The 23,791-nt window shown below is 32.7% G+C and overlaps 1 protein-coding gene and 1 pseudogene across 1 annotated transcript; both read left to right on the forward strand.

Annotated features, from left to right (window-relative positions):
* The first annotated feature begins 9,199 nt into the window (after nucleotides 1–9,199).
* LOC11443777 (auxin efflux carrier component 2-like) lies at nucleotides 9,200–11,294 on the forward strand (annotated as a pseudogene).
* Nucleotides 11,295–14,071: 2,777 nt separating this feature from the next.
* On the forward strand, nucleotides 14,072–17,149 carry LOC11441751 (auxin efflux carrier component 2). The gene is made up of 6 exons (XM_003609978.4): nucleotides 14,072–15,775; nucleotides 15,957–16,209; nucleotides 16,296–16,381; nucleotides 16,456–16,613; nucleotides 16,696–16,772; nucleotides 16,887–17,149. The coding sequence occupies exons 1-6, from the start codon at nucleotides 14,539–14,541 to the stop codon at nucleotides 16,951–16,953; spliced, it is 1,878 nt and encodes a 625-aa protein (XP_003610026.1). The 5' UTR covers nucleotides 14,072–14,538; the 3' UTR covers nucleotides 16,954–17,149.
* The last annotated feature ends 6,642 nt before the right edge of the window (nucleotides 17,150–23,791 follow it).

Raw genomic sequence — 23,791 nt, forward strand, 5'->3', positions numbered from 1 at the left:
AAAATGGAAACTGCAATAGTAGGTTAATGTATAATTGAATGGACATCTTGTTAAATGTATCAACTATCAATTAAATAAAAGAAAACTGTATCTGCAATGAGGAATGGAATCATAGAAAAGTGTACTATCTATTAAACGAAAGAGAAGAGGTAATTAAAGGAGAGAAGGGTAATTAAAGAGGAGAATTTTTTTATTGAAAAACTAAATGAACTAGTTGTATCTCTGGCATATGAGACGTATCGCCGCGTGTCAACGAAGTATCTGAATTATTTTGTGTTTTAAAAATAAATAAATAAATTGGATACTCCGTCGATACGTATCGATGGAGTATCAAGACGTAATAGTGTATCGGATACGATTCGGTAACTATTTTAAAGTATCCGTTCTTCATTGCTTAGCACACTGGTAAAAATTGGTAAAAGACTACAAACTATAGTTATAGATATTGGGCTTTTATGGTGGTGAGATGGTGTGGCCAAACCATTAATCAAACAAAACAAGGGGTTCGGTTTGACATTTATGATACTTGGTTTGACATCAAAATCAATATTAATGTGTTCAACGTTTTAGTACAACCAATCAGTTGACTAGTCCATAAATACGTAGAGAGGAAGAGAACCTGTTTTGTGTTTTCCTCATTGTGTGATTTTGACAAGGACTATCAACTAACATTTGATGAGGCACATGATCATCCAACGGCTAGAGTGTGGTAGTTGACCTAAGCTAGTACTACATGATTTAAATAAAGGAAATGTTAACTAGTGTCTTTAGAACACTAATTAAAAAGATTAATATAGAAACTATATGAAAAATGTAATATTTAATTTTATGAAAGTAAAATAATTGTTGTTTTTAATAATTTTTCTTTTATTTTTGACATACTTAACCATTGCCCTTGGGCACTAGTTAACAAAATCTTTTTAAGGTTGTCAAATGACCACGATGCCCAATTTAAATTTAAACTTAATTTTCGATTCATCACACGTGGTGCGGATATTCAACGCCCCCAGGCCCAACAACAAGAGGGTCTAGTGCCAATTTATATTTAAGTCAGCAACCACAAAAAGCTATCAGAAGTGGTTGATAGCAAATAAACTACTCCCTCCGTTTTTGCAATGTTTATTTACATCAAATAAATTTATACAGATGACTTATAAACTTTTGATAGCTTAAACTAATTGGTTGAGTTTGCAATGTTTGGTCAAATTAGCGATTGAACAATCTCGTAAATATGATATGATATAAGAAAATTTATACTATTGATTTTTTTTTTTCAATTAACATTATAAGGATGAAATTGCCTGAAGCTACTTTAATCAACTTATAAAAATTTATTGTAACCTAATTAAAAATAAAATATAAGCTTGTGAGTAAATGACTGGTATTAAATATAAGCTCCTAACTGTCAATCTGATCAAGGAAGAATTAAATTATTTCCATGTTTATGCCGTACTTATTCAGAGTATCAAAGACCTCCTCACTTCAAGAAATTTCTCTCTCCATCATTCGTTAAGAGAAGGGAACTAATGTGTTGATTTCTTTGTCAAGTTAGGAGCTTCGAATGATGTGGATTTGACCATTCACTCCAACCTGAAGGTGAAAAACACAAGAAGGGGGGGTTGAATTGTGTTTTCTTTTTCTCTTAAAAAATACTTCTTCTGATAAAACTTCAGAAGCAGTTTGATTGCTTCTGATGAAATGATCAGAGTCAGATTGCAGCGGAAAAGAACAGAGCAGAGAAAAGAAAGACAAAGACACAAGCAGTTATCCTGGTTCCTTCCACAACACGGAAGTAGTCCAGTCCCCCTTGTACTTCCAAGGAGATTTCACTATAATCACAAAGATTACAACTGCTCAATACTTTCTAAGTATGAGACTTCACAAAAATGCTCAAGCACACACGCAAGAGTCTTCCAATGCTCAAGCACTAAGCAAGAGACTTCTAATGCTCAAGCACGCAGGCAAGAGACTTCTGATGAAACAAAAATACAGAGAATTGAGTTTGAGTTAAACACTTGATATACAATCAGTGGTGTTCACAATACAATACAGTACAGACTCTAGACTTTGAATTTCTAAGATGTATCAAATCAGTGCAGAAATTCAGTGTGCTTTGTATAATCAAATTGACAGAGTTTTGGCGCTTTTGAACTTATGTATTTCTATCTACAATCTTCAAGTCTTCACTCCTTTATATAGAGGCGTGAAAGAGACGTTGAGATAATCAGCACGTCTAAAGAGTCGTTTGAAATCCTTTGATTATCCACCAGTGATCCTTTGCCTGATTTGGGTGTAGTCCTTTGAAGAATAAGCTTCAAATTCATTCCCATCTTGAACGTACAAATTCTGCAGGCATGGCTGTTGTTTTGTCTTGTAGCGTAGACAGAAAACAGAGTAGTGGAGGTAGTGGTTGTACACTTGTACTTTGTCAACTCTATTAACGAGAGACAAGTGCTCAGTGCTATCCATATATCCGTTGATACCTCCCTTTCAATTCTTCGTTCTTCTTGGATAAGACTGAATTGAGAATCAGCTACTTTGAATCTTCAGTTTGATTAAAGGATCAAACGTAGCTTCTGGTGAAGATATTGCTTCTGATGAAAACTTTTGCTTCTGATGACCTTCTGCTTCTGATGACGTCATCACTTCAGAAGCACTTCAGCTTCAGGAGCAGTTTTCTTCAGATGCTCAGAATTTCTTTTTCTTTCCATTGTTCTTCCAAGACCTATTGAAATAACTTGAGTAGCCTTTGGTCCTGTACACTTGAACAATTATTAGTAATAACCAATTGACAATTTTTAATACCTTGTTATCATCAAAACTTAATAAGGTTCATTGTGAAACACATTTTGTTCCAACACAACCCCCTCAGAAGACCTTCTCCCTTTGCTGCAGTTGGACGAATTAGGAACGCCTTTCTTAAGACGTTAGTTTTCTTCTTTCTGTTTGTTTGTTTTCCTCTTTTTGTTAGCCTCGTAACAACAAAAAAAAACAATTTTTTTTATTCATAGAAACGTATAAATTAGGGTTAATAAGTTTTTACCTCCTGCCATATGAACGTCTTTTGGTTTACCCCCCTAAAAAAAAAACTCGGAGATTCCCCCTTGTAAAATTTAAATTCTTTGGTTTTCAACCCTCATGACATTTGACTGTACATTTCAACCTATGTGGCACACTGAGTCACATTTTATTGATTAGGTGGCGAGCTGATTGTATAATTATTTTTATTTTTCATTTTTTTATTGCATCTCACTGACATGTCTTTATTTACAATTATAAAAAAAAAACTTAAAAATACATCAATTTTTTTTTTCTTCGGAAACGTATTTCTTTTCTTACTCATGTATATGTTCCTTTTCTTTCTTCTTTCTTTTAAGTTTCTTTTATACTTCACTTCTTTCTTCATCCTAATCTTTTCTCTTCCAAAAATATTTTTCAGAAACTTCATAGAAAATCAGCAACAACAACAATTTTTCGGTGGTTTTTTCAAATCCAGGATTTTTTCACTGAGAGAACACTACTAATGCTTGAATTAGCAGCCATCCATCCAACCACCACATCACCACCGCCGTTAAACCGTCACCGTCGCCACCGCCGTTAAACCCGTCACCGTAGTATCCACATAACGTCGCCGTCACAATCACAATCGTCGTCACCGCGCACGACCTCCAACCATCGCAGATCCATCACCGTCAAACTCGACCACCATCTTCATGCTCTCTCACACGACTTGATTTTGATTTGAGAATATAAGAGAAGAAACAATCATGGATTTGGGAAGAGAAGAGAAGAAAAGAGAGAAGAAGATAAGATTGGAGAAGAGGAAAAGAGAGAGTCCTTTGAATATATTTTATTTTATTTTTAAAAAAAAAACCTTAACCAAACAAATCTCAATTGGATCAGTGTTTTCCTTATTGTTTTGTTTAGAGAAGGGTTAGCATTAGCATGTATTGATGTTATGGGTTTGAGTTAGGGCTGGAAATGAGTCGAGTCGAGTCGAACTTGTCTGAGCTCGGCTCGACTCGATAAGAATTGGTTCGGCTCGAAACTCGATTCGAGTTTAAAATGAACCTTTTTTTGGGCTCGAGTTCGGCTCGTTTAAAGTTTACGAGCAACTCGGTTCGGCTCGTTAGGTTCATTTACTCGAATCACATAATTTTAAAATTTATTTTTTTATTTAAAAATGCATATTTTAAACCTATTAATATTTTAAAAAAAATTATAAATAAATAAAAAACTAAAGCAAAGAGGACTCTGCCATTCCCCAACCGTGAAATAATAAATTGCCAACTTTCATATCAAATAGTAGCAAATCCGCTTCTTTTATAGACAAGTATCGTTGTATCTCTCAAATACTTTCAATGTGGGACAAAAATAAAGTAGTGCAGCTTTGCTAAAACACCATGGTACTACAAGCAACATATTTCCATTGCTAAAAACTATCCAGGTCCACTCTGTTACAATTGTTGTTTTATATTGCTTCTATTATATTTTACTATTAGTTAAATACTATTACCTAGCTTTGTGTGTGTGTGTCTATATATATATATAATCGAGTCAGTTCGTGAATCAAACGAGTCGAACTATATATAACTCAAGTTCAACTCATTTAGTTAACGAACTTAATCTTTAGCTCAAGTTCGGCTCGTTTGGTTCATGAACCAAGTTTAACGAACTAATTACCGAGTCAAGTTCCGAATTTTATTCGAGTTGTATCGGTTCATTGCCAGCCCTAATTTGAGTAGTGTTTTTCTGAACTAAATTAAGAACCAAAATTAATAGACACAAACAATTGAGATTTTGTTGTTGCTCTGTTGAATCCATCTTTAGATTTTGTATAGTTTGGGGGTACATTAGCAATAATTGATGATAAAGGAAAGAACAGAATGGGAAGAATAGAGAAGAAGAGGCCGCTGCAAGAAGATGAGAAAAAAAATTGGGATTTTTTAATTAAGCATTAGGGGTACATTAGACATTTCACATCTTTAGGATTAATTTAAAAAAAAAAAAGTATTATATGTCCCACATGGAATTTAACAACAAATATCAAAACTAAAAAAAAAATAACACATCATCGTGTCACATCATTTCATTGATCCAGTCAGATGGCTTGGAGGTGTAAACCAAATAATCTTGATATTTCAAGGGGGAATCTTCAATTTTTTTTTCTTCATAGAGGATAAACCAAAAGACATCCATATGACAGGGGTAAAAACCTATTAGCCCTATAAAGTATAACCTAAAAACTTAAAAATATGTCTTGTAAAACAAACTTTATGTGTAAATTTAATATCATTAGAATTGTTGTGAAATTACATTAATCTAATCTATTGCGATTTCGTAAAACTACGCTCTAAATCTTTTGTAAAATAAGATCAAATATAAAGTATCAAATCTTTCGTAAAACTTCTGCTTGTTTCATGCCCCAGCTGTGCTGGTTTTTCTGGGGCAGCGCTGCTGTGCTGCTGTCTTGACAGTCCAGCAGCAGTTGTGACTGTTTTCAGGCGGTTTTGGCTGTGGTATGGGCTGTTTTCTTCGTAGCTTCGGTTGCTTTTTCGTGGTGGATGTCGGGATGCTTGAGGCATAGCTATGGAATTGAATTTCGGTGGTCCGTACTAGATTTCAGAGTCATAGCTTAAGCCATTTTGGAATGGTTCTTGGGTGTTTTCTTGGTTTTATTGTCTTCCATAGTTCTTCTCGGTTTGGCATTTGGACGATGTTACACCTATAGATGGTATCCTTTTTTTTTTTTTTTTCACCGTCTCTTAACGCCTTGCGAGAGTTTTGAATTAATAATATTTGCCGATTAAAAAAATAATGCACTAAACTATTTTCATTCATTTACGTATTGTACTTGACAATATCCTCGTGAAATATGGGACCGGGAATGGTCAAAGACAGCCACATAAATGTTAACTCATGCTTGATACTTCAGCCATAACATGTAGGCTCTATTTGGTAAAAATAGCGGATAGCTGATAAGTTAGCTTATAGCTGATAACTGATGACTGATAGCTTATAGCTGATAGATGATAGCTTATAAGTTAATTAAAGTGTTTAGTAAAAATAGCAGTTGGACTAGCTGATAAATGCAAAATTACATAAATGGACATTATTAATTCATATAAATGTTTATATATTATTAAATTACATTGCACAATTAAAAGCACAACAACAATAGAAAAAAAATTGTATGTGTCTTATACTGAACAATGGTTTTGTGATAGAGATTCAGCCATTGTAAGCTTAATCGTGTGTACATGCAGATGTAGCATCGTTTTTGTTTTGTTTTAAATTATAATAAATTAATTATTAAGGGTAAACATGGGTTTTAGTTAAAGTGGTAAGGGTATAAATGGAATAAAACATGATAAGATATAAGCTATAAGCTCAACGTTACTTGTAATAACATCTGAAAAATAGTTTATAAGCTCGTGAAATAAGCTATAAGCTCGTTGTAAAAAATCGTTACCAAACAGAGTTTTTTCTATCAAACGAGCTTATAAGCTATAAGCTCATTGGATTGGCTTACCAAACAGTGTACAACGTTATTTAAGACTTTAGCCCTCGGTCAAGTTTGCATAAAACAATATACGTACAGATGGTAGTACTTCTTAGCAATAAGCATTCATTATCAATAGCTAGCAATTATACGCTTAACAGCTCAAATTTATATTCACATTCTCATATTTTTGATCGAGATAGTAGAATTAAAAAAGTGGGACGCATGTTTATATAATTTTTCGGTCAAATATATAAGGATGTGATAATTCAACCGGTTTGAGTTAAAGGTTAAAGAGTTGGAGGTTCGTGTTCGAGTTTAGACAAAAAAAAAAGATTTTGCTAACCAGTGCCCTAAGGACAATGGTTAAGGATGTTAAAAAGAGAAATTTTTTATTAAAAACAACAACTTTTTGACTTTCATAAAGTTAAACATTCAACTTTTCACTAATTTTCAATGTACAATTTCTATATTAACCTTCTTAACTATTAAGAGCACTAGTTAGCATTTTCCTAAAAAAAAAACTAACATAATAATTAATACACTAACATTTACCATTAAAAAAAACAAAAAAGGTCGAGGCATATCATGATCGGATAGCTCAACTGGTTTGAAATAAAGGTTATTGAGTTGAAAATTCATGGTTCAAGTCTTGATTAAAAGAAAAAAAACCAACATAACAATTAACACACTAATATTATCATTAAAAAAAGGATCAATGCATGCTACAAATAACAAAAGTTTTGGAACATTATTTTCAAATTACTAATAAAAAAAATCATCATAAAAAAGTATAAATTTTCATTTGAAATCAAATTACATTTATACCGTACTTCTGAGGAGAAGGGGGTTAATCTTCGTTAGCTTGCTTTCATTATGCACTTGCACAGATTAAAGTATATGTAAGCTTAAAATTAAGAAACTTTAGCATGATCTTTATATATAAAAAAAAAAAAAAAAAGCAAACAGGAATCAGTTATCAAGTTATTGAAAATTCACAATCTCCGTTCAAATTTATCTTTTGATCAGGTTTTTAAGATGTAAAAGTTCTTCTTAAATTATGGTAGTTTTGAAAACTGAACATTATATTATAGATTATGAATACTGTATAACCACTAACGTCTTTATTTATGTTATTCTAACCTATTGGATCTGACTAATGATATAGTGAGTCGAATGCAAATGACTACTAATAATAATAAAAATTACTATTACTAATAGTAAAATACATTATTTACGGGCTCTGCACTCTTTTTTGTAAAAAACAAAAATACATTATTTATGACACACCCTTCAAATTGATAAATGAGTATCTATCATTCCTAACTTAAAAACAATCCTTTCAAAGTTTGTTGTTCAATCCTTTGTTAAAATATATGCAAGGTTGCCTTAGAGTGCAAATTAGATGGCTTGTCTAACTTTTCTTTGATGAAGTGCTTGCCAAGTACAATATGTTTAGCTTTATTATGCTACACTGAATTATGAACTATACTAATAGGCATTTTTATTATCACAATAGAATTTATTTGATTCATAGTTCTTTATTTTCAAGTCTTTTAAGATGCTTTTCAACATAGTAGTTCATATATACCTTATGCCATTGTTTTGAACTCTTCTTCAACACTAGATTTGGATACCACACCATATTTTTTACTTTTCCAAGTCATAAGATTATCACATAGAAAAGTGCAATATCATGTAGTCAATTTCCTATCCACAACTGATCCTGCATAGTCAATATCAATATATGCTTCAAGTCCCACATTCCATTCTATTCAAACAAGATCGGGGTCCATTCAAATATTGAACAACTCTGAGTGCAACTTGTAAATGAATCTCCTTTGGTTGGTGCATAAATTGACCGACTAAGATTACAACAAAAGCAACATCAGACCTAATATGTGATAGGTATATCAGTTTGTTAACTAACCTTTGATACATTCCTTATCAAAGATCATATCTTCTTCTTGATTTCCAAACTTTACATTTGGATCAGTTAATGTACTTACAGGCTTGTATGTTATCTTGTTAGTTTCTTACAGAAGATCATAAATGTATCTCTATTGAAATATGAAAACAAACAAATTGATTGATGGAGCGACTCAATTGGTTTTAGAATTATTTTTTTTTTATCAAAGGGGAAAACAAAGACAAAAATAAAGAAAAAAACTACATTCTCAAAGACACCCTCTTGATAACATCAGCTGAGACAATCTTAACAAATTGTAAAACCGAAATTGTACTAGCTAGTATATTTATATTTTCATTGTTACATTCTGTTATAGCCTTGAATTGACCGATGGAAGGCTACGAGAATTTAGTTTGAATCACATTTGTCATCTTTATATCAATAAAAGGCCAATGTCCACTAATTCACAGCACAATTCCAACTCTAACAAATAATCTGATGAAGTTTACTCGCTGGTGTTCTAATTATTTCTCACACAACAAGAAAAAAACAAAATAAAATGACAGATCATACGAGTTAATTAAACTGTTATTGTTATCATTTTTACGAGTTGTGTAATGCTATATGTCCCTCTGAATTAATAATAATAATAGTTTCTCTGAAAGATCCTCGTTGCACATCACAAAATACTGCCCAACTTCCATGCCCATGAACGTTTACAATGCGCGGCGTTAGCCTTATAATCAATCAATTATATTCAATATTTATACGCAGATATTTACGAACTCTCATATAATTTCCGTGTCTCTAACCTACCTTGACATATCTATAACCATGATTACCGGCAAGGACATATACAATGTTTTAGCGGCGATTGTGCCACTATATGTCGCTATGATATTAGCATATGGTTCGGTCCGATGGTGGAAAATCTTCACACCAGATCAATGTTCTGGAATAAACCGTTTTGTCTCGGTTTTTGCAGTTCCGTTACTATCATTCCATTTTATTTCATCCAATGATCCTTATGCTATGAATTACCATTTCTTAGCAGCCGATTCACTTCAAAAAGTAGTTATCCTTGGTGCTCTTTTTATATGGAACACATTCTCAAAAAACCAAGATAGTCTTGATTGGACCATTACACTTTTCTCCATTTCAACTCTTCCTAACACACTTATCATGGGAATCCCTCTTTTAAAAGCCATGTATGGTGATTTCTCAGGAAATCTTATGGTACAAATTGTTGTTCTGCAAAGTGTTATCTGGTACACACTCATTCTTTTCTTGTTTGAATATAGAGCTGCTAAACTTCTTATTTCAGAACAGTTTCCAGAAACTGCAGCTTCTATAACATCATTCAAAGTTGATTCTGATGTTGTTTCGCTTAACGGTAGAGAAACACTTCAAACTGATGCAGAGACAGGTGAAGATGGTAAACTTCACGTTGTTGTTAAAAGATCAACTACAAACTCATGATTAACAATCTCATTTAAATAATATGACGCTGCGAGCTTCAAATCTTACAGGTGTTGAGATATATTCGGTTCAAACATCAACAGAACCAACACCGAGAGCTTCTGGTTTTAACCAAACTGATTTTTATATGCCTCCGAGTCCAAAAAATGGTTACCCAAATAGTGTTCGGAGTAATGGTAATGGTACTAATGGTGATGTTTACTCTGTGCAATCTTCGAAAGGGGCAACACCTCAGTATTCAATACCAGAAGATGAGAATTCGAAGATGAATAGGAATAGGAGAGGGCGGAGTATCGGTGGTGAGTTGTTTAATAATAATGGTGGTTCTTACCCTCTTCCAAATCCAATGCTTTTTTGTTCTACAAGTGTGGGCACAAAAAAGAAAGATAGCATTGGTGGTGGAAATGGTAGTGGGACCTAATATGTTTTGTTGAATAATTTTGTAACACAAGTATAGGAAATTTGAAATGCAGGTTTGATGGAGAACATGAGTGATAGTCGAAGAGAAAGAGACTTTGAAATTGAGGAAGAAACAAAGTCTCCATATATTAGCCAGAAGAAGGTGGACTTGGAAGGAGTTGGGGATGTAAACAAAAACAAACAGATGCCACCAGCAAGTGTGATGACAAAACTCATCCTCTTCATGGTTTGGAGAAAACTCATCAGAAATCCTAACACATACGCAAGTCTTATCGGACTTGTTTGGTCTCTTATATCATTTGGGTATAAAAATCTTCTATCTTTTTTGTCTTTATCAATCAATTATAACGTTGGATCATGAATAATAATATTAAAGATTTTTTAAACTTCAAATAAATCACTGCAGGTTGCACATTGAAATGCCCTCGATTGTAAACGGTTCCATCTCAATACTATCTAATACTGGTCTTGGAATGGCCATGTTTAGTCTAGGTTTGTTCATGGGATTACAACCTAAGCTGATTTCACGTGGGAAAAAAATTGCAACATATTCTATGGCTGTAAGGTTCTTGGTCGGTCCAGCTGTGATTGCGGCAACCTCGTTAGCAGTTGGTCTCCGTGGAGTTCTCTTACATGTTGCAATTGTTCAGGTCAAATCAAATTCAATTAATGACTTTATTCTAATTAGTAGTTTATCAACACAATCATGTTTAATTACTTTTGCAGGCTGCTCTTCCCCAAGCTATCGTTCCCTTTGTGTTTGCCAAAGAATACAATATCCATCCAAACATACTCGGTACTGGGTAAGTCTCATTTTTTGTTCTGTTTTCATTTCCATCTCTGTTAAAAGAAAATGCAAATGATTATGAAAACTTATCGAAATTCTAAAAGAGAATTTGGTATTTGTGCTGCAGGGTTATATTTGGAATGTTGATTGCATTGCCAATAACAGTACTCCACTATGTAATTCTTGCATTACTGTAAGGAAATATACTCCCTCCGTCCTAAAATATAAGCAAAAAAATCTCATATTCTTTGTCTCAAAATATAAGTAAAAAAGACCAATTTTTATGCTATTATTATGTTTTTTCAAACAAATCATCTTTTCCAATGTAAAATTAAATGCAAATTGCATTTAATTTGTTCTCCTTTTTATTTTCTCCATAATTTTCAACCAATAAGAATTATTTTTCCATGAAACTTATTCCAAGAAAAACACAAAAAATTATACTTCAAATCACTAAGTATTAGTTTTCTTAATAAATATGAATTACAGAATTAGTGTTTTTTGCTAATTGGAGGGAGTATCAATTATTATGAGATAATGTCCATATAATCAAAGCTTCACACAACTATACCTATCTATATTGTAGATTACAAGTCAAACTCATGGACATAGTATTAGTAAAACCAGCAAATCCCATACAAGCTTTCCAAGAAGAGGGACAATAGAGGTGTAGAGTTGATTTTGTCCCTCTTCATCATTGGCATATTCATTTAGAGTCAAATTTTCTCCGTTCCTGGCTAGCTTCTATCTTGGAAGCAAAATAAGTTTTACTATTGAGAAACCAAACATTACAAGTAATCAACTCTACACCTCTATGTATCTTGCGAGCTTATAACTTATTTCACAAACTTATAAGTTATTTTTAAGACACTATTCTAAGTAGCGTTTGAGCTTATAGCTTATAACTTCTCATCTTTTCTTCCATTTTTACCCTTATTATTTTATCTAAAATTCAACTTTACCCATTATAATTTATTACTACTCTTATAATTTGGAATAACACATTAGTATAATAAATATGCTTATGATCTTAAAAAACAAATATGCCTCGTTAATACATATGCAATCACTATATACCACCAATTCATTGCGTTTTTTTTTTTTTTCTTATGTAAGGAATTTTACTTCGTCTACTGTTTACTTGTTATATTCGTTTTGTTATTCAATGAAAATATATCACCTTGATTTTCAACTAAATATACCTATAAAAAAATTGTTTTACGTCTATTTAGCACTTACCTTGCTAATAATACATTTAATTGTTTTATAAAGTTAAAACACTTAAATGAAAATAAATGTAAAATTTAATTTATAATATAAAAGGTATATTAGATTAATAAATTTAAATAACTTAAAAAAAGTAATTTAAATTACAAAATTCTAAATATTTGAATATAAATTGAAATAAATTTTATTATGAATTAAGAATAATACCCTTTTATGTCATTTTACATTTATCAGCTAGTTGAACCGCTAGTTTTACCAAACACTTCAACTAACTTATCAGCTATAAACAGTGAGTCATCAACTATCAGTTATAAGCTATTAGGTAGCTTATCAGCTATCCGCTATTTGTACCAAACATGACCTATATATTTTTTTATAAGTTAATTCAAGTAGATTACAACTTAAAACTTATAACTTATCACGTTTTATCTCAATTTAACTTATGTAATTTTAATTGAAAAAAATAAATATTAATTAAATAAACCATTTTTTAGGTCATTTCATATCTATGATCTACTCCACCCGTTAATTTTACCTAACACTATAAATTCAATCCGCCCACTTATCTGTTATTCAACTATAAAATAGCTTATAAGTCGATTGATGTAAGCTACCTTATTAGCTATCCATTATTTTTTATCAAACAAAGCCTTAGAAGTTTCAAAACTTTTAATCTTGAGTTTTAGTAAGTAGGTTGAAGGATTTTATATAATCTTTGACCATTTTTTTGAAGGGTCCTAATCCTTACTCTACATATTATGGATGGAAGTGGAACTTCAAATAGTCAATTGATCAATGCAACTTTTTCACCTTTTGAAGCTGCCCAGATTCCACTACTCTTCTCAAATTCAAATCAAATTAACACCATGATTTCGGGCCCTAAAAAAAAATAAAATTATTGTGTTTATCATGCTAAAGGTGTCGAAACATAACGACGCAATCAACCCCTGGTGTGCCTGGAGGTTTTAACCGGCAATCACAATCTATTGTTTGGTCAAAGCTTTGGAACCTTAATACTACTCTCAAACATGTTCAATTGAAATCATTGTTAATTGTGAAATACTACATCCCAGCAAAGAACATCATTCACAAAATAATGTTAATTGATTTTTTTGTCTTAGATGTACTTCAGCCGAAGAAGATATTGATCATCTTTTCAAAGACTGCATGTGGACTAAATAAGTGTGGTTTGGTTTCACACTATTTTTTTTATTAGGAGGAAAACAATAATAATAAAAAAAAAAGACTAAAGCAACTCGGTGCCTAGAAACTCCAGAGAAGTCAGCGAACATGATAGAATCTAGTGGCGGAGGAGGAGAGAAGTGTCGATGTTGCAAGCCCCATATTTAGTCAGCCAATCAGCACATTCATTGCCTTCTCTCAAGGTGTGGGAAAAAGAAACCAACCAAGGAAGAGCATAGAGCTTTCTAATGAGTGAAAGAATAGTCGCATGAAGATGAAATTCATTCAGATGAGCTTCAACAAGCAAATCTAAAGCCGCTTGAGAATCAGATTCCAAAATAATATATTGATAACCAAGGTCTCAAGCTAGTTGAAGACCTTGCAAAATTCCCGAGTTCAACAATACTCCGGTGAAGTTTGTTCTAAACTAACACATAATAAAACGACAGATCATACTAGTTAATTAATCAATTATGATGATTCCCTCATTCTGCTTAATTAAACCGTTACCGTTTTTACAAGATGTGAATTCATCTTTTTTTTTTTTTTATGGTGAACTGTGTATTAAACTATTCATCTGTTTTGTTTATGTCCCTTTTAATTAATCTCCACATCACATTACTACAACATTATTATTTAATAATAGTTTCTGAGAAAGATCTTTGCTGCTACCGCAGATCACTGAATACTGCCCAATTTACATGTGCATGAACGTTTACAATGGCGCCTACTTAGCCTTATAATCAATTATTACTTCTACACCTCTAGCATCTCATAGAAAATCCAACCCTCTTCTGTCTACATTTGAACTTCCATTTTTTATTATAAACTTTATAAATCTCATTTAATTATAAACATAGAGGTGTCACCCTCTATAAGAGAAGACTTAACAATACAGAATTAAACCTTTCTTCTCAGCCATGTTTCCTTCTTAAATAAAATTTATACACAAACTCTCTCTTTTTTTTGTCACCCTAGCTATAACAATTTCTTTGTGTGTCTAATCTAATCTACCTTGACCTATCTATAACCATGATTACCGGTAAGGATATATACGATGTTTTCGCAGCAATTGTGCCGCTATATGTTGCTATGATATTAGCATACGGTTCAGTTCGTTGGTGGAAAATCTTCACACCAGATCAATGTTCTGGTATAAACCGTTTTGTCGCTGTTTTCGCAGTTCCATTACTATCTTTCCATTTTATATCTTCCAATGATCCTTATGCTATGAATTACCATTTCTTAGCAGCTGATTCACTTCAAAAAGTAGTTATCCTTGGTGCTCTTTTTATATGGAACACATTCTCAAAAAACCAAGATAGTCTTGATTGGACTATTACACTTTTCTCCCTTTCAACTCTTCCTAACACACTTGTTATGGGAATCCCTCTTTTAAGAGCTATGTATGGTGATTTCTCAGGAAATCTTATGGTACAAATTGTTGTTCTTCAAAGTGTTATTTGGTACACTCTTATGTTGTTTTTGTTTGAATATAGAGCTGCTAAACTTCTTATAACAGAACAGTTTCCTGAAACTGCAGCTTCTATAACATCATTCAAAGTTGATTCTGACGTTGTTTCTCTTAACGGTAGAGAACCACTTCAAACTGATGCAGAGATAGGTGAAGATGGTAAACTTCATGTTGTTGTTAAAAGATCAACTACTAACTCTATGGTATCTGGTTCATTTAACAAATCTCATTTAAATAATATGACGCCACGAGCTTCAAATCTAACCGGTGTTGAGATATATTCTGTTCAATCATCAAGAGAACCAACACCAAGAGGTTCTAGTTTTAACCAAACTGATTTTTATGCCATGTTTCAAAGTAAAGCACCGAGTCCAAAACACGGTTACACAAATAGTTTTCAAAGTAATGGTAATGGTGATATTTATTCTATGCAATCTTCAAAAGGGGCTACTCCGAGGACTTCAAATTTCGAAGATGAGACATTGAGGATGCATAAGAAAAGGGGAGGGAGGAGTATGAGTGGTGAGTTGTTCAATAATGGTGGTTCTTACCCTCCTCCAAATCCTATGCTTTCTGGTTCTACAAGTGCTGGCACAAAGAAGAAAGATAGCATGGGCGGTGGAAGTGGTAATGGACCTAATAACAAGGAGTTACACATGTTTGTTTGGAGTTCAAGTGCTTCACCTGTTTCTGAAGGGAATCTTAGACATGCAGTAAATAGAGCTGCTTCTACTGATTTTGGCACTGTTGATCCTTCCAAATATGTTCCACATGAAAATTCCGTTGCATCAAAAGGTACTAAAAACGATATGTCACATATATATCAAATTCATTTATTAAAACCTCTCGTTCTATATAATCTAGCGTTAAATATATATATTTTTTGTCCCTAAAAAAAAAAAATTCCTTCAAACGTCCGTGCAATCTTGTACATGATCTTTAGTAGTTATGTTTTGTTGATTAATTTAAAATGCAGCTGTTACTGAATTGATTGAGAACATGAGTCCTAGAGAAAGGGATGTTGAAATTGAGGAAGCAGTAAAGTCTCCATATATTAGCCAGAAGAAGATGGACTTGGAAGGAGGAGGGGATGTAAGCAAAAATACACAGATGCCACCAGCAAGTGTCATGACAAGACTAATCCTCATCATGGTTTGGAGAAAACTCATCAGAAATCCTAATACCTACTCAAGTCTTATAGGACTTGTTTGGTCTCTTGTATCATTTAGGTATTTCAGTCATATATACCAATCCCCAAAAAAATCTTCAATCTATTAATTTAGTAACTGCTAATTAATGATGTTCATGCATGCAGGTTTCACATTGAAATGCCATCCATTGTAAAAGGTTCCATCTCAATACTGTCTGATGCTGGTCTTGGAATGGCCATGTTCAGTCTAGGTACTTTTCAATTCCAAACATTATATTCTCCTCATAATCATTTTTTAATATTTTATTTATGAATTTTTATGCAGGTCTGTTCATGGCTTTACAGCCTAAGCTGATTGCATGTGGAAAACGAGTTGCAACATTTTCTATGGCTGTAAGGTTCTTGACCGGTCCAGCTGTGATTGCGGCAACCTCAATAGCAATTGGTATCCGTGGAGTTCTGTTACATGTTGCAATTGTTCAGGTATGTGAAATTAAATTCAGTTTATCAAAATGCTTAATATATTCAGTTTGTTACCATAATTTTGTTTGATTTTAATTTGCAGGCTGCACTTCCCCAAGGTATTGTTCCCTTTGTGTTTGCCAAAGAATACAATCTCCATCCAAATATACTCAGTACTGGGTGAGTCTCATTTTTTTTAATTTTATTGTTACATCTTTGTTAAAAGAAATTGCAAGTGATTAAGTATGTGGATTTATTGAAATACTAAAACAGAATTTGGTATTTGTGCTGCAGGGTTATATTTGGAATGTTGATTGCATTGCCCATAACAATACTCTACTATGTGCTTCTTGGAGTATAGTCTATCTTGGATTCAAATCAATTATAATGCTGTGGCTTCAAGGCTCACTCAAACGGATGAATAGAAGGAAATGTATTAATTAGATGTTGAATTTTATTAGAGGACAGAGAAATTAATGATATATACAGTATAGCAGAATGCTAAATATATATATATTATTTTTGATTCAAATGAAAGTTGGGTTTGATTTGTCCCACATTTCCAGCTGATCAATCTTCATTCCCCTTTATTTGTTAATAATTTGTCAATGGAAAAATCTTTTGATTATAGGTAGGAAAGGTAGAGATTGCAGCCTATCTTGAGAGAGATATCAATTTTTTTATTAACACTAATATCAATGTAGCAAATAGATTATTTTTTTACTCTTTTAGGCCAATTTAGGCTAATTAAAAACAGTCTTCAAAGTGACTTATATTTTTTAATTACCAAGTTGCTACGTAAACTATATTGTATATAATAAATAAAGGGTGTTTGCTAGAAGACACATTTTATGAAGGTGTTCTTTAACAAATTATTCTATTAGCATTTGTTAAAAGACATCAACTAATTTTTACGAAGGTGTGTCTTTTAACAAAATTATAACTAAAAAGTGAAAATCACATCTTGAAGTGTAAGTTGCTAAAAGACATCTTCATAGATGGCTTCTAGCATAACCCATAAATAAAATAAAAGCTATTTCTATAGCATGGTAATATTGACTAAATGCATAGTGGATTCTTTGCATTGTTTCCACTTCCTTTTTCAAATTAGTTTGGCTACTCTCCAATTGCATGGGATCTTGTAATTCAACAGTAATAAGTAAAATACAAAAATACTGAAAACGATTGTCTTTAGCCATGTGATATGACCACAGTTGATAAACGGCTCTAATTGGAGAAAACTTGTGACTTCATGTTACCTTATTATTATTATTATAGACGTAGGTGTTTGGGATGTTCCAAAACTTGCATTATTTCTTAAAGTTTCAAGGAATTGTCCTGTTCTCAGTCACTCAATTTATGACATATTTAATTGTTACATGCAGCGAATAACAATAAACATATTCTCCATCACGGTTTGATGATTCTCTCAATTGACTAATTTCCTCCATTCATTCCAAGATTTGGTTGGTCCTTGGTAGCATGTGAATGTAAAAGTGGAAAAGTTAAACTTGGTTACTTATGCTTAGATGCTAGTTATGCTACCATGGGAGAACAATATGTTTTGGATTAGGGTTGTGCATGTGCAATTACATCCCTATGACTACATTCTATCATACATATCTCGATCTTTTGATAAGATCATACCAGAACTCAAATTTTAAGTTTGAATTTTAGATTTAAAGAAAATTAAAATTTGGTTTAAAATCTAAACCATTTAATCTTAATTGAATGATCGAGATAGTATGACCGCGTGCATTCACAAAAAATTTAACCAAGGTCCATATCTTTTATATGTAGTATGTACAGTACCAAGTTTTGTTGTTATATTGAAATTTATGGTACGTGTAAACTGAATTTCAAGGAAGTCACTGTTACAGAAACCCATATATCCCACACTTTATTTAACATTGATTGGAAAAGACAGCTAATAAAAGAGCTTAAGTTTGAGCATTACATAATCACATACACACACTGGTTGACCAAAGAAATTTCTTGGAAATGATACTCATTAAGCCATGTCAACTAAGAAATTGATTAAACCACAAAATCCCTAGTAGATTCTGATGAATTTACTAGATGAATGAATGGAATCGTTTGCAATTGAAAAATGATCCCAGACAAAAATTAATACATTAATCAAACTAATGAGATTAGATCAGAAACATAACATGTGCTTAGGTTCCTTATAATTTAATCAAGATGATATGAGGATCAACAAGCACCGCGCGTATAGGATTAATTTAAAAAGGAAAGCAAATTATTACCTACCCATCAACGAAAGGTGGATAGAGTTACCCATATTGAGTTCGCATCAATCAAAATCATTCATATGCCCGCTATATAAACTATATATATAATATAAAGGTGGCATTTCACATGGGAAGGTATAAAACATTCCCACCATAGGAAAGTTTACTTTAGTGGTTAGATTAATTTGAGAACACAATCTTATCATACACTACTAACACTAGATTTGTTTTTATACACCTTCCCCCACTCTTCTCTCTCCTTCCTCCCCACCACCAGTAACATCTAACTCACCACCGGATGTTTTCTTCTATTCCGAGCAACAAAAAGGTTTGTGTCCTACTGTGTTTCTAACCAACTTAGAAGCAAATTGGTAATGGTTGTGTTAGCTAGCAAATGCTCATGTGAAAATTAACTATAATGAGTATCAAATAGCAACAAAAATAGAATCTCTAGTACTGTATTTCAACAAGTGTTCACTTCTAATACTCAATCTATACACCAACCCTTCAAACCTTTTATATACAGTGATTAGTCATATCTCTCCTATAAAACACCAACACAGTACACAGAAGCACACATTGGACACGAGTGAGACCAACACATAAGCATGTAATAGTTTAACAAATTAAATGGGTCTCTTGATTTTTTAATCAAGAAGTATAAGATCAATTTTTACAGCTTATGGAATTTTTACGGGTTGTTTGATGTTGCTGTGGTGGGGAGGAAGGAGAGAGAAGGGTGGTTGAAGGTGGAAAAAGAAATAATTTAGTGTTGGAAGCTCTGAAGCCCAATACTTCAAAATAGATGACGTATCGTATCCCCTGCGTATCCTGCACCGATATCTGCCTGATACTTCCCGATACGTATTCGGAGAGTATCCAAATATTAAATTTTATTTTTTTATAAAATAATTATCCGATACTTTCCGATACGTACCGGATACTTCTATTTGTTCCGATACGCACGGATAAATGTGTTTTTTTTTTCTTTTATAGTTAGTAGAGTTGTCTTTGGATGAACCAGATTTGAAAGCTGGTTTGTATCTTGTTGATGGAAATGGAGGAGAGGAGATTGAGACGATTAATGTTAACTAAAATAACTTAACTCTTGAGTACTGATGTGTTCTTTTTTCGATATAGTGCTTCTTTTTTAGATCGATATAGTATAACACTAACAATGTTCTTTTTGAATATAGTATATCATTGATGATGCTCTTTTTGGTATATATTGTGTATGTAATTGACTAATCACCACTCTCTTAATCGTCAATATTATTTATATTTATGTTGATGTGCTACGAGCCTATGACTGATTTCTTGTGTTTGTTAATATATTTGCATATTAAAAAAATTGTTATAATACGGCACCTAGTCTAGCATTCCTTGTGCTGGTTAGGATTCATTGTGATTTTAATAAATTTCATTTTAGCTTCTTCAAAAAAAAATGGTTATAATTATATTGTACATTTAATTATATAATTTTTTTTATTAATGTATCTCAGCCGTATCGTATCTTGATTTTTGAAATTTTCCCATATCGGTACGGTATCGTATCTCGTATCCGGACTTCACAGGTTGGAAGTGTATGATAAAACTGTGTTCTTCAATTAATCTAATGGTTAAAGTTAACTTTCCATGATGGAAAAGGATTAACCTTTCCCATGTGAACAAACACCTAATATAAACCGTAAAAGACAAATGAAATAGTTTTGATTGGTGTCAACTGAATATATATAATTCTATTCATCTTTTGTTGATGGGTAATGTAGTTACCGCAAATAAAGAATACGTGGGTTCTTTCTACATTAATTAATTGTAAGATTAATTAACATGCATGGATAATGGATTGGTCTCTGATCACGTGAAAGTCCAAGAGAGTGTCTTGTCTGTTTTTTATTTGAAATTAAGAAGCTAAGAGATTGGGATTGGCAGCATTGCACATGAATGTTGTCCCAGTTTCAGACACTTGTACAATAAATTAAGAGTTTGATAACAGATTATGCAAACACTAAGGTGGACATAATGCATCCACTGACAGCAGGAGCTAGCTAGCTCTGGCATACTTGGGGAACGCATCTCTTGTTGGTCTGTGGGTGTTTATGTGTCAATCAATCTTTTTTGTTTTTCACATAAATTGAGAATCAAGCTATGGATAAGCGGTGACTAAGAAATTGCCCTTGACGGGGAGAGATGGTGACATAGTGATTAGTGATTACATTCTTTTTTTTACCATAAAATTTAAGGTTATCCTTTTTTTTTTTATTAGTCTGATTTAGGCCCAACGGAGGCTAGGTTATATACCTTCTTGACTGACCTACTTCCATTCATACACGCAAAGATATCTTGATATCAAAATAAGATATGATGTGACATGGTTTAGTGAGATGTAGAATGAGTGAGTATACATGAGATGTTTATCCCTATTTATTAATAGTTTCAAACTTCGAATTGTACTAAGATTGAAATCTTATATAAAGAGTTTTTGTCCATTTGCCGGTGATGACTACTCTTTGTTGTGGGTCTAATCTTTATATTGTTTTCTCCTAGGTCTAATAATTGAATTTTAGGATAGGATGTCCTTACGACATCTCCAATGAGAGGTGTTTTACTTAATAAGAACTCGACCTAACCCACATTGAAAAAAGAAAATAAATGGTGGCTAATAGGTATATGTGTAGACACTCTATCTCTTCTCTTTGACGAATGGTTCACTATTAAAATAAGAATGAAAGTGTATAATTTGTGTGTCCCGAAAAAAGAATTTAATCAAAAAATTATATTTGAAAAGTAATGATGTAAAATTATTAGTGGGGTTTATTTAGTAAATATGGGGGGTGTCTCATGAGTTGAGAGCCTGGTGTAGAGAGAGGCTGGGTGATCAAGAAGGAGGACAAAAAGGTAGAGAAGGTCGATGAATCATCTTCAACGTCTAATCTCGATCTTCTTTTTTATCTTGATTTTTAAAGCTACCGTGAGTTGCTAAACTCTCTTTGTTAGAATTAGGTGTAATCTTTCACAAAACCATGTATCTCTTTTGATCGTGTTGTTGCATATATATTCTAGTTATTCATAAGTATCAATGGTTATCCTTGCTCTTAATGCTTGTTATCTTTTAGTGAATTAAACATGATTTTAAGATTTAAAATGATATGGGAAAATACTTGTTAGATCTTGATCTAGGATAATCATTTACAAACTGAAAGAATTTAGGTTTAATAGTCACACATAATGGTAAGAGAGAATTGTTGGTATATTTACTATTGCTTACGTTTGTGAACTTTTAAACAAATCAACCAACAATCTCTACTTAGTTTGTTGATCATGAGCTTGAATTATGTAAGGGTTTAGCCCTTTGTAATTGATGAATGTAGTGAAATACAAAACAATTGGATGAAATAACTTTGTATTGAATTCATTGAAAACAAAATACAAGAGAAATCGATCGAATAGAATGTAAATTGACAACTTAATGAACTTAAAAAGATAGAAGAAGATTTAGTTCAAAGACCTAAATCATTACTCTCAGAGAGTACCAAAGAGAGAAGGAGACTTTTCTTCAATTTTCTTCATGCATTTGCTTCCAATCATTGATCCCTTTTATAAAAGGTTAAGAGAATATTTTCTTGTTGGTTTTATTCCCTTAATTATTGGATCAAATGACACATGTCCCATGTGCTATTTTGGATCATAGTAACAAATTATCTTAATTGTTGAACGGGCGAAATATCACTCAAGCTCATATGAATACGATAAATAAATACTTATCTTTGATAACTTCATCAAAATTACGTTGTTATTGGGAATTTATGTCTAGATGAGTGTAGGACTTTATTACTGACAATTTCTTTGCAGGAGAATATTAATGATGTTTGGACGTGGATCCCTGACCCTTCTACAGGTTATACAGTTAGAGGGGCGTACCGTACTCTTACTGATGGTGCGCTACTCAACCATGATGTGACTTGGATCCCGGACGACATTCTGTGGAGGAAGGACATCCCGCTTAAGGTATCAATCTTCCTGTGGCGGCTGTTTCGGAATAGGTTGCCTACAAAGGCTAATTTATTTCGTCGGGGGATTATATCTATTGATCAACAATTGTGTGTTGGTGGGTGTGGAGTGCAGGAGACTGATGTCCACATGTTTTTAAATTGTGGTACTTTTGGAAATATTTGGCAAATGGTTCAGAGATAGTTAGGAGTTTACACAGCTATGCCGACAACTTTAACAGAGCATTTCTTTCAATTTAGTACAACTTCAGGTTATGCAAAAGGGAGGAAGAATGTCATGTTCTTGATTTGGTTTGCGACATCTTGGGTCCTCTGGAAGGAAAGAAACAGCAGAATTTTCCGTCGCGAAGAGAACACTACTCTTAAGCTTCTGAAAATTAAATATTAAAATTCTTTCTTTCTGGTGGCATATGGCAAAATTTACATCTTTCTCTTATCAGTTTCATGATTGGTGCCAAAACCCTATGTTATGCTTGGGTGGTGCTTAATTTTTGTTTTCCTCTTGTTTGCACTCTCGTTGTAATCTTTGAGCTTTCCTTTTTGACATACCTTATGCTGGAAGGGTAGCTGCTTGTTAATATAATTCATTTTGATTTCTTAAAAAAAAAATGTTATATAAAGCAAATGCATTCTTGCGAATTCATCCCGACCTTTATTCCAACAAGCCACTTTTTTTTTTTTACTTCCATCTTTTAGCAACACTTCTCATGTATTCCATCCATGTGCAATTTTTTATCAATTAGTTTTATATCCGTGATGATTTCGGGATGATTCATTCGATGTATTTAGCAAAACTTTCTATACGTAATCTTTATTTGTATTTTAATCCCTCTTGCACCTAAATCTTTTGTTTAGCATTCTTGTTAGATAATTCTTCTTAATTCTTCTCCAATACATGCATAAAACATGGTTGATCATTGGGAAATTAGAGGATAAT

The sequence above is a fragment of the Medicago truncatula genome, chromosome 4 (genome assembly GCF_003473485.1).
Source record: "Medicago truncatula cultivar Jemalong A17 chromosome 4, MtrunA17r5.0-ANR, whole genome shotgun sequence".
NCBI lineage: Eukaryota > Viridiplantae > Streptophyta > Magnoliopsida > Fabales > Fabaceae > Medicago > Medicago truncatula.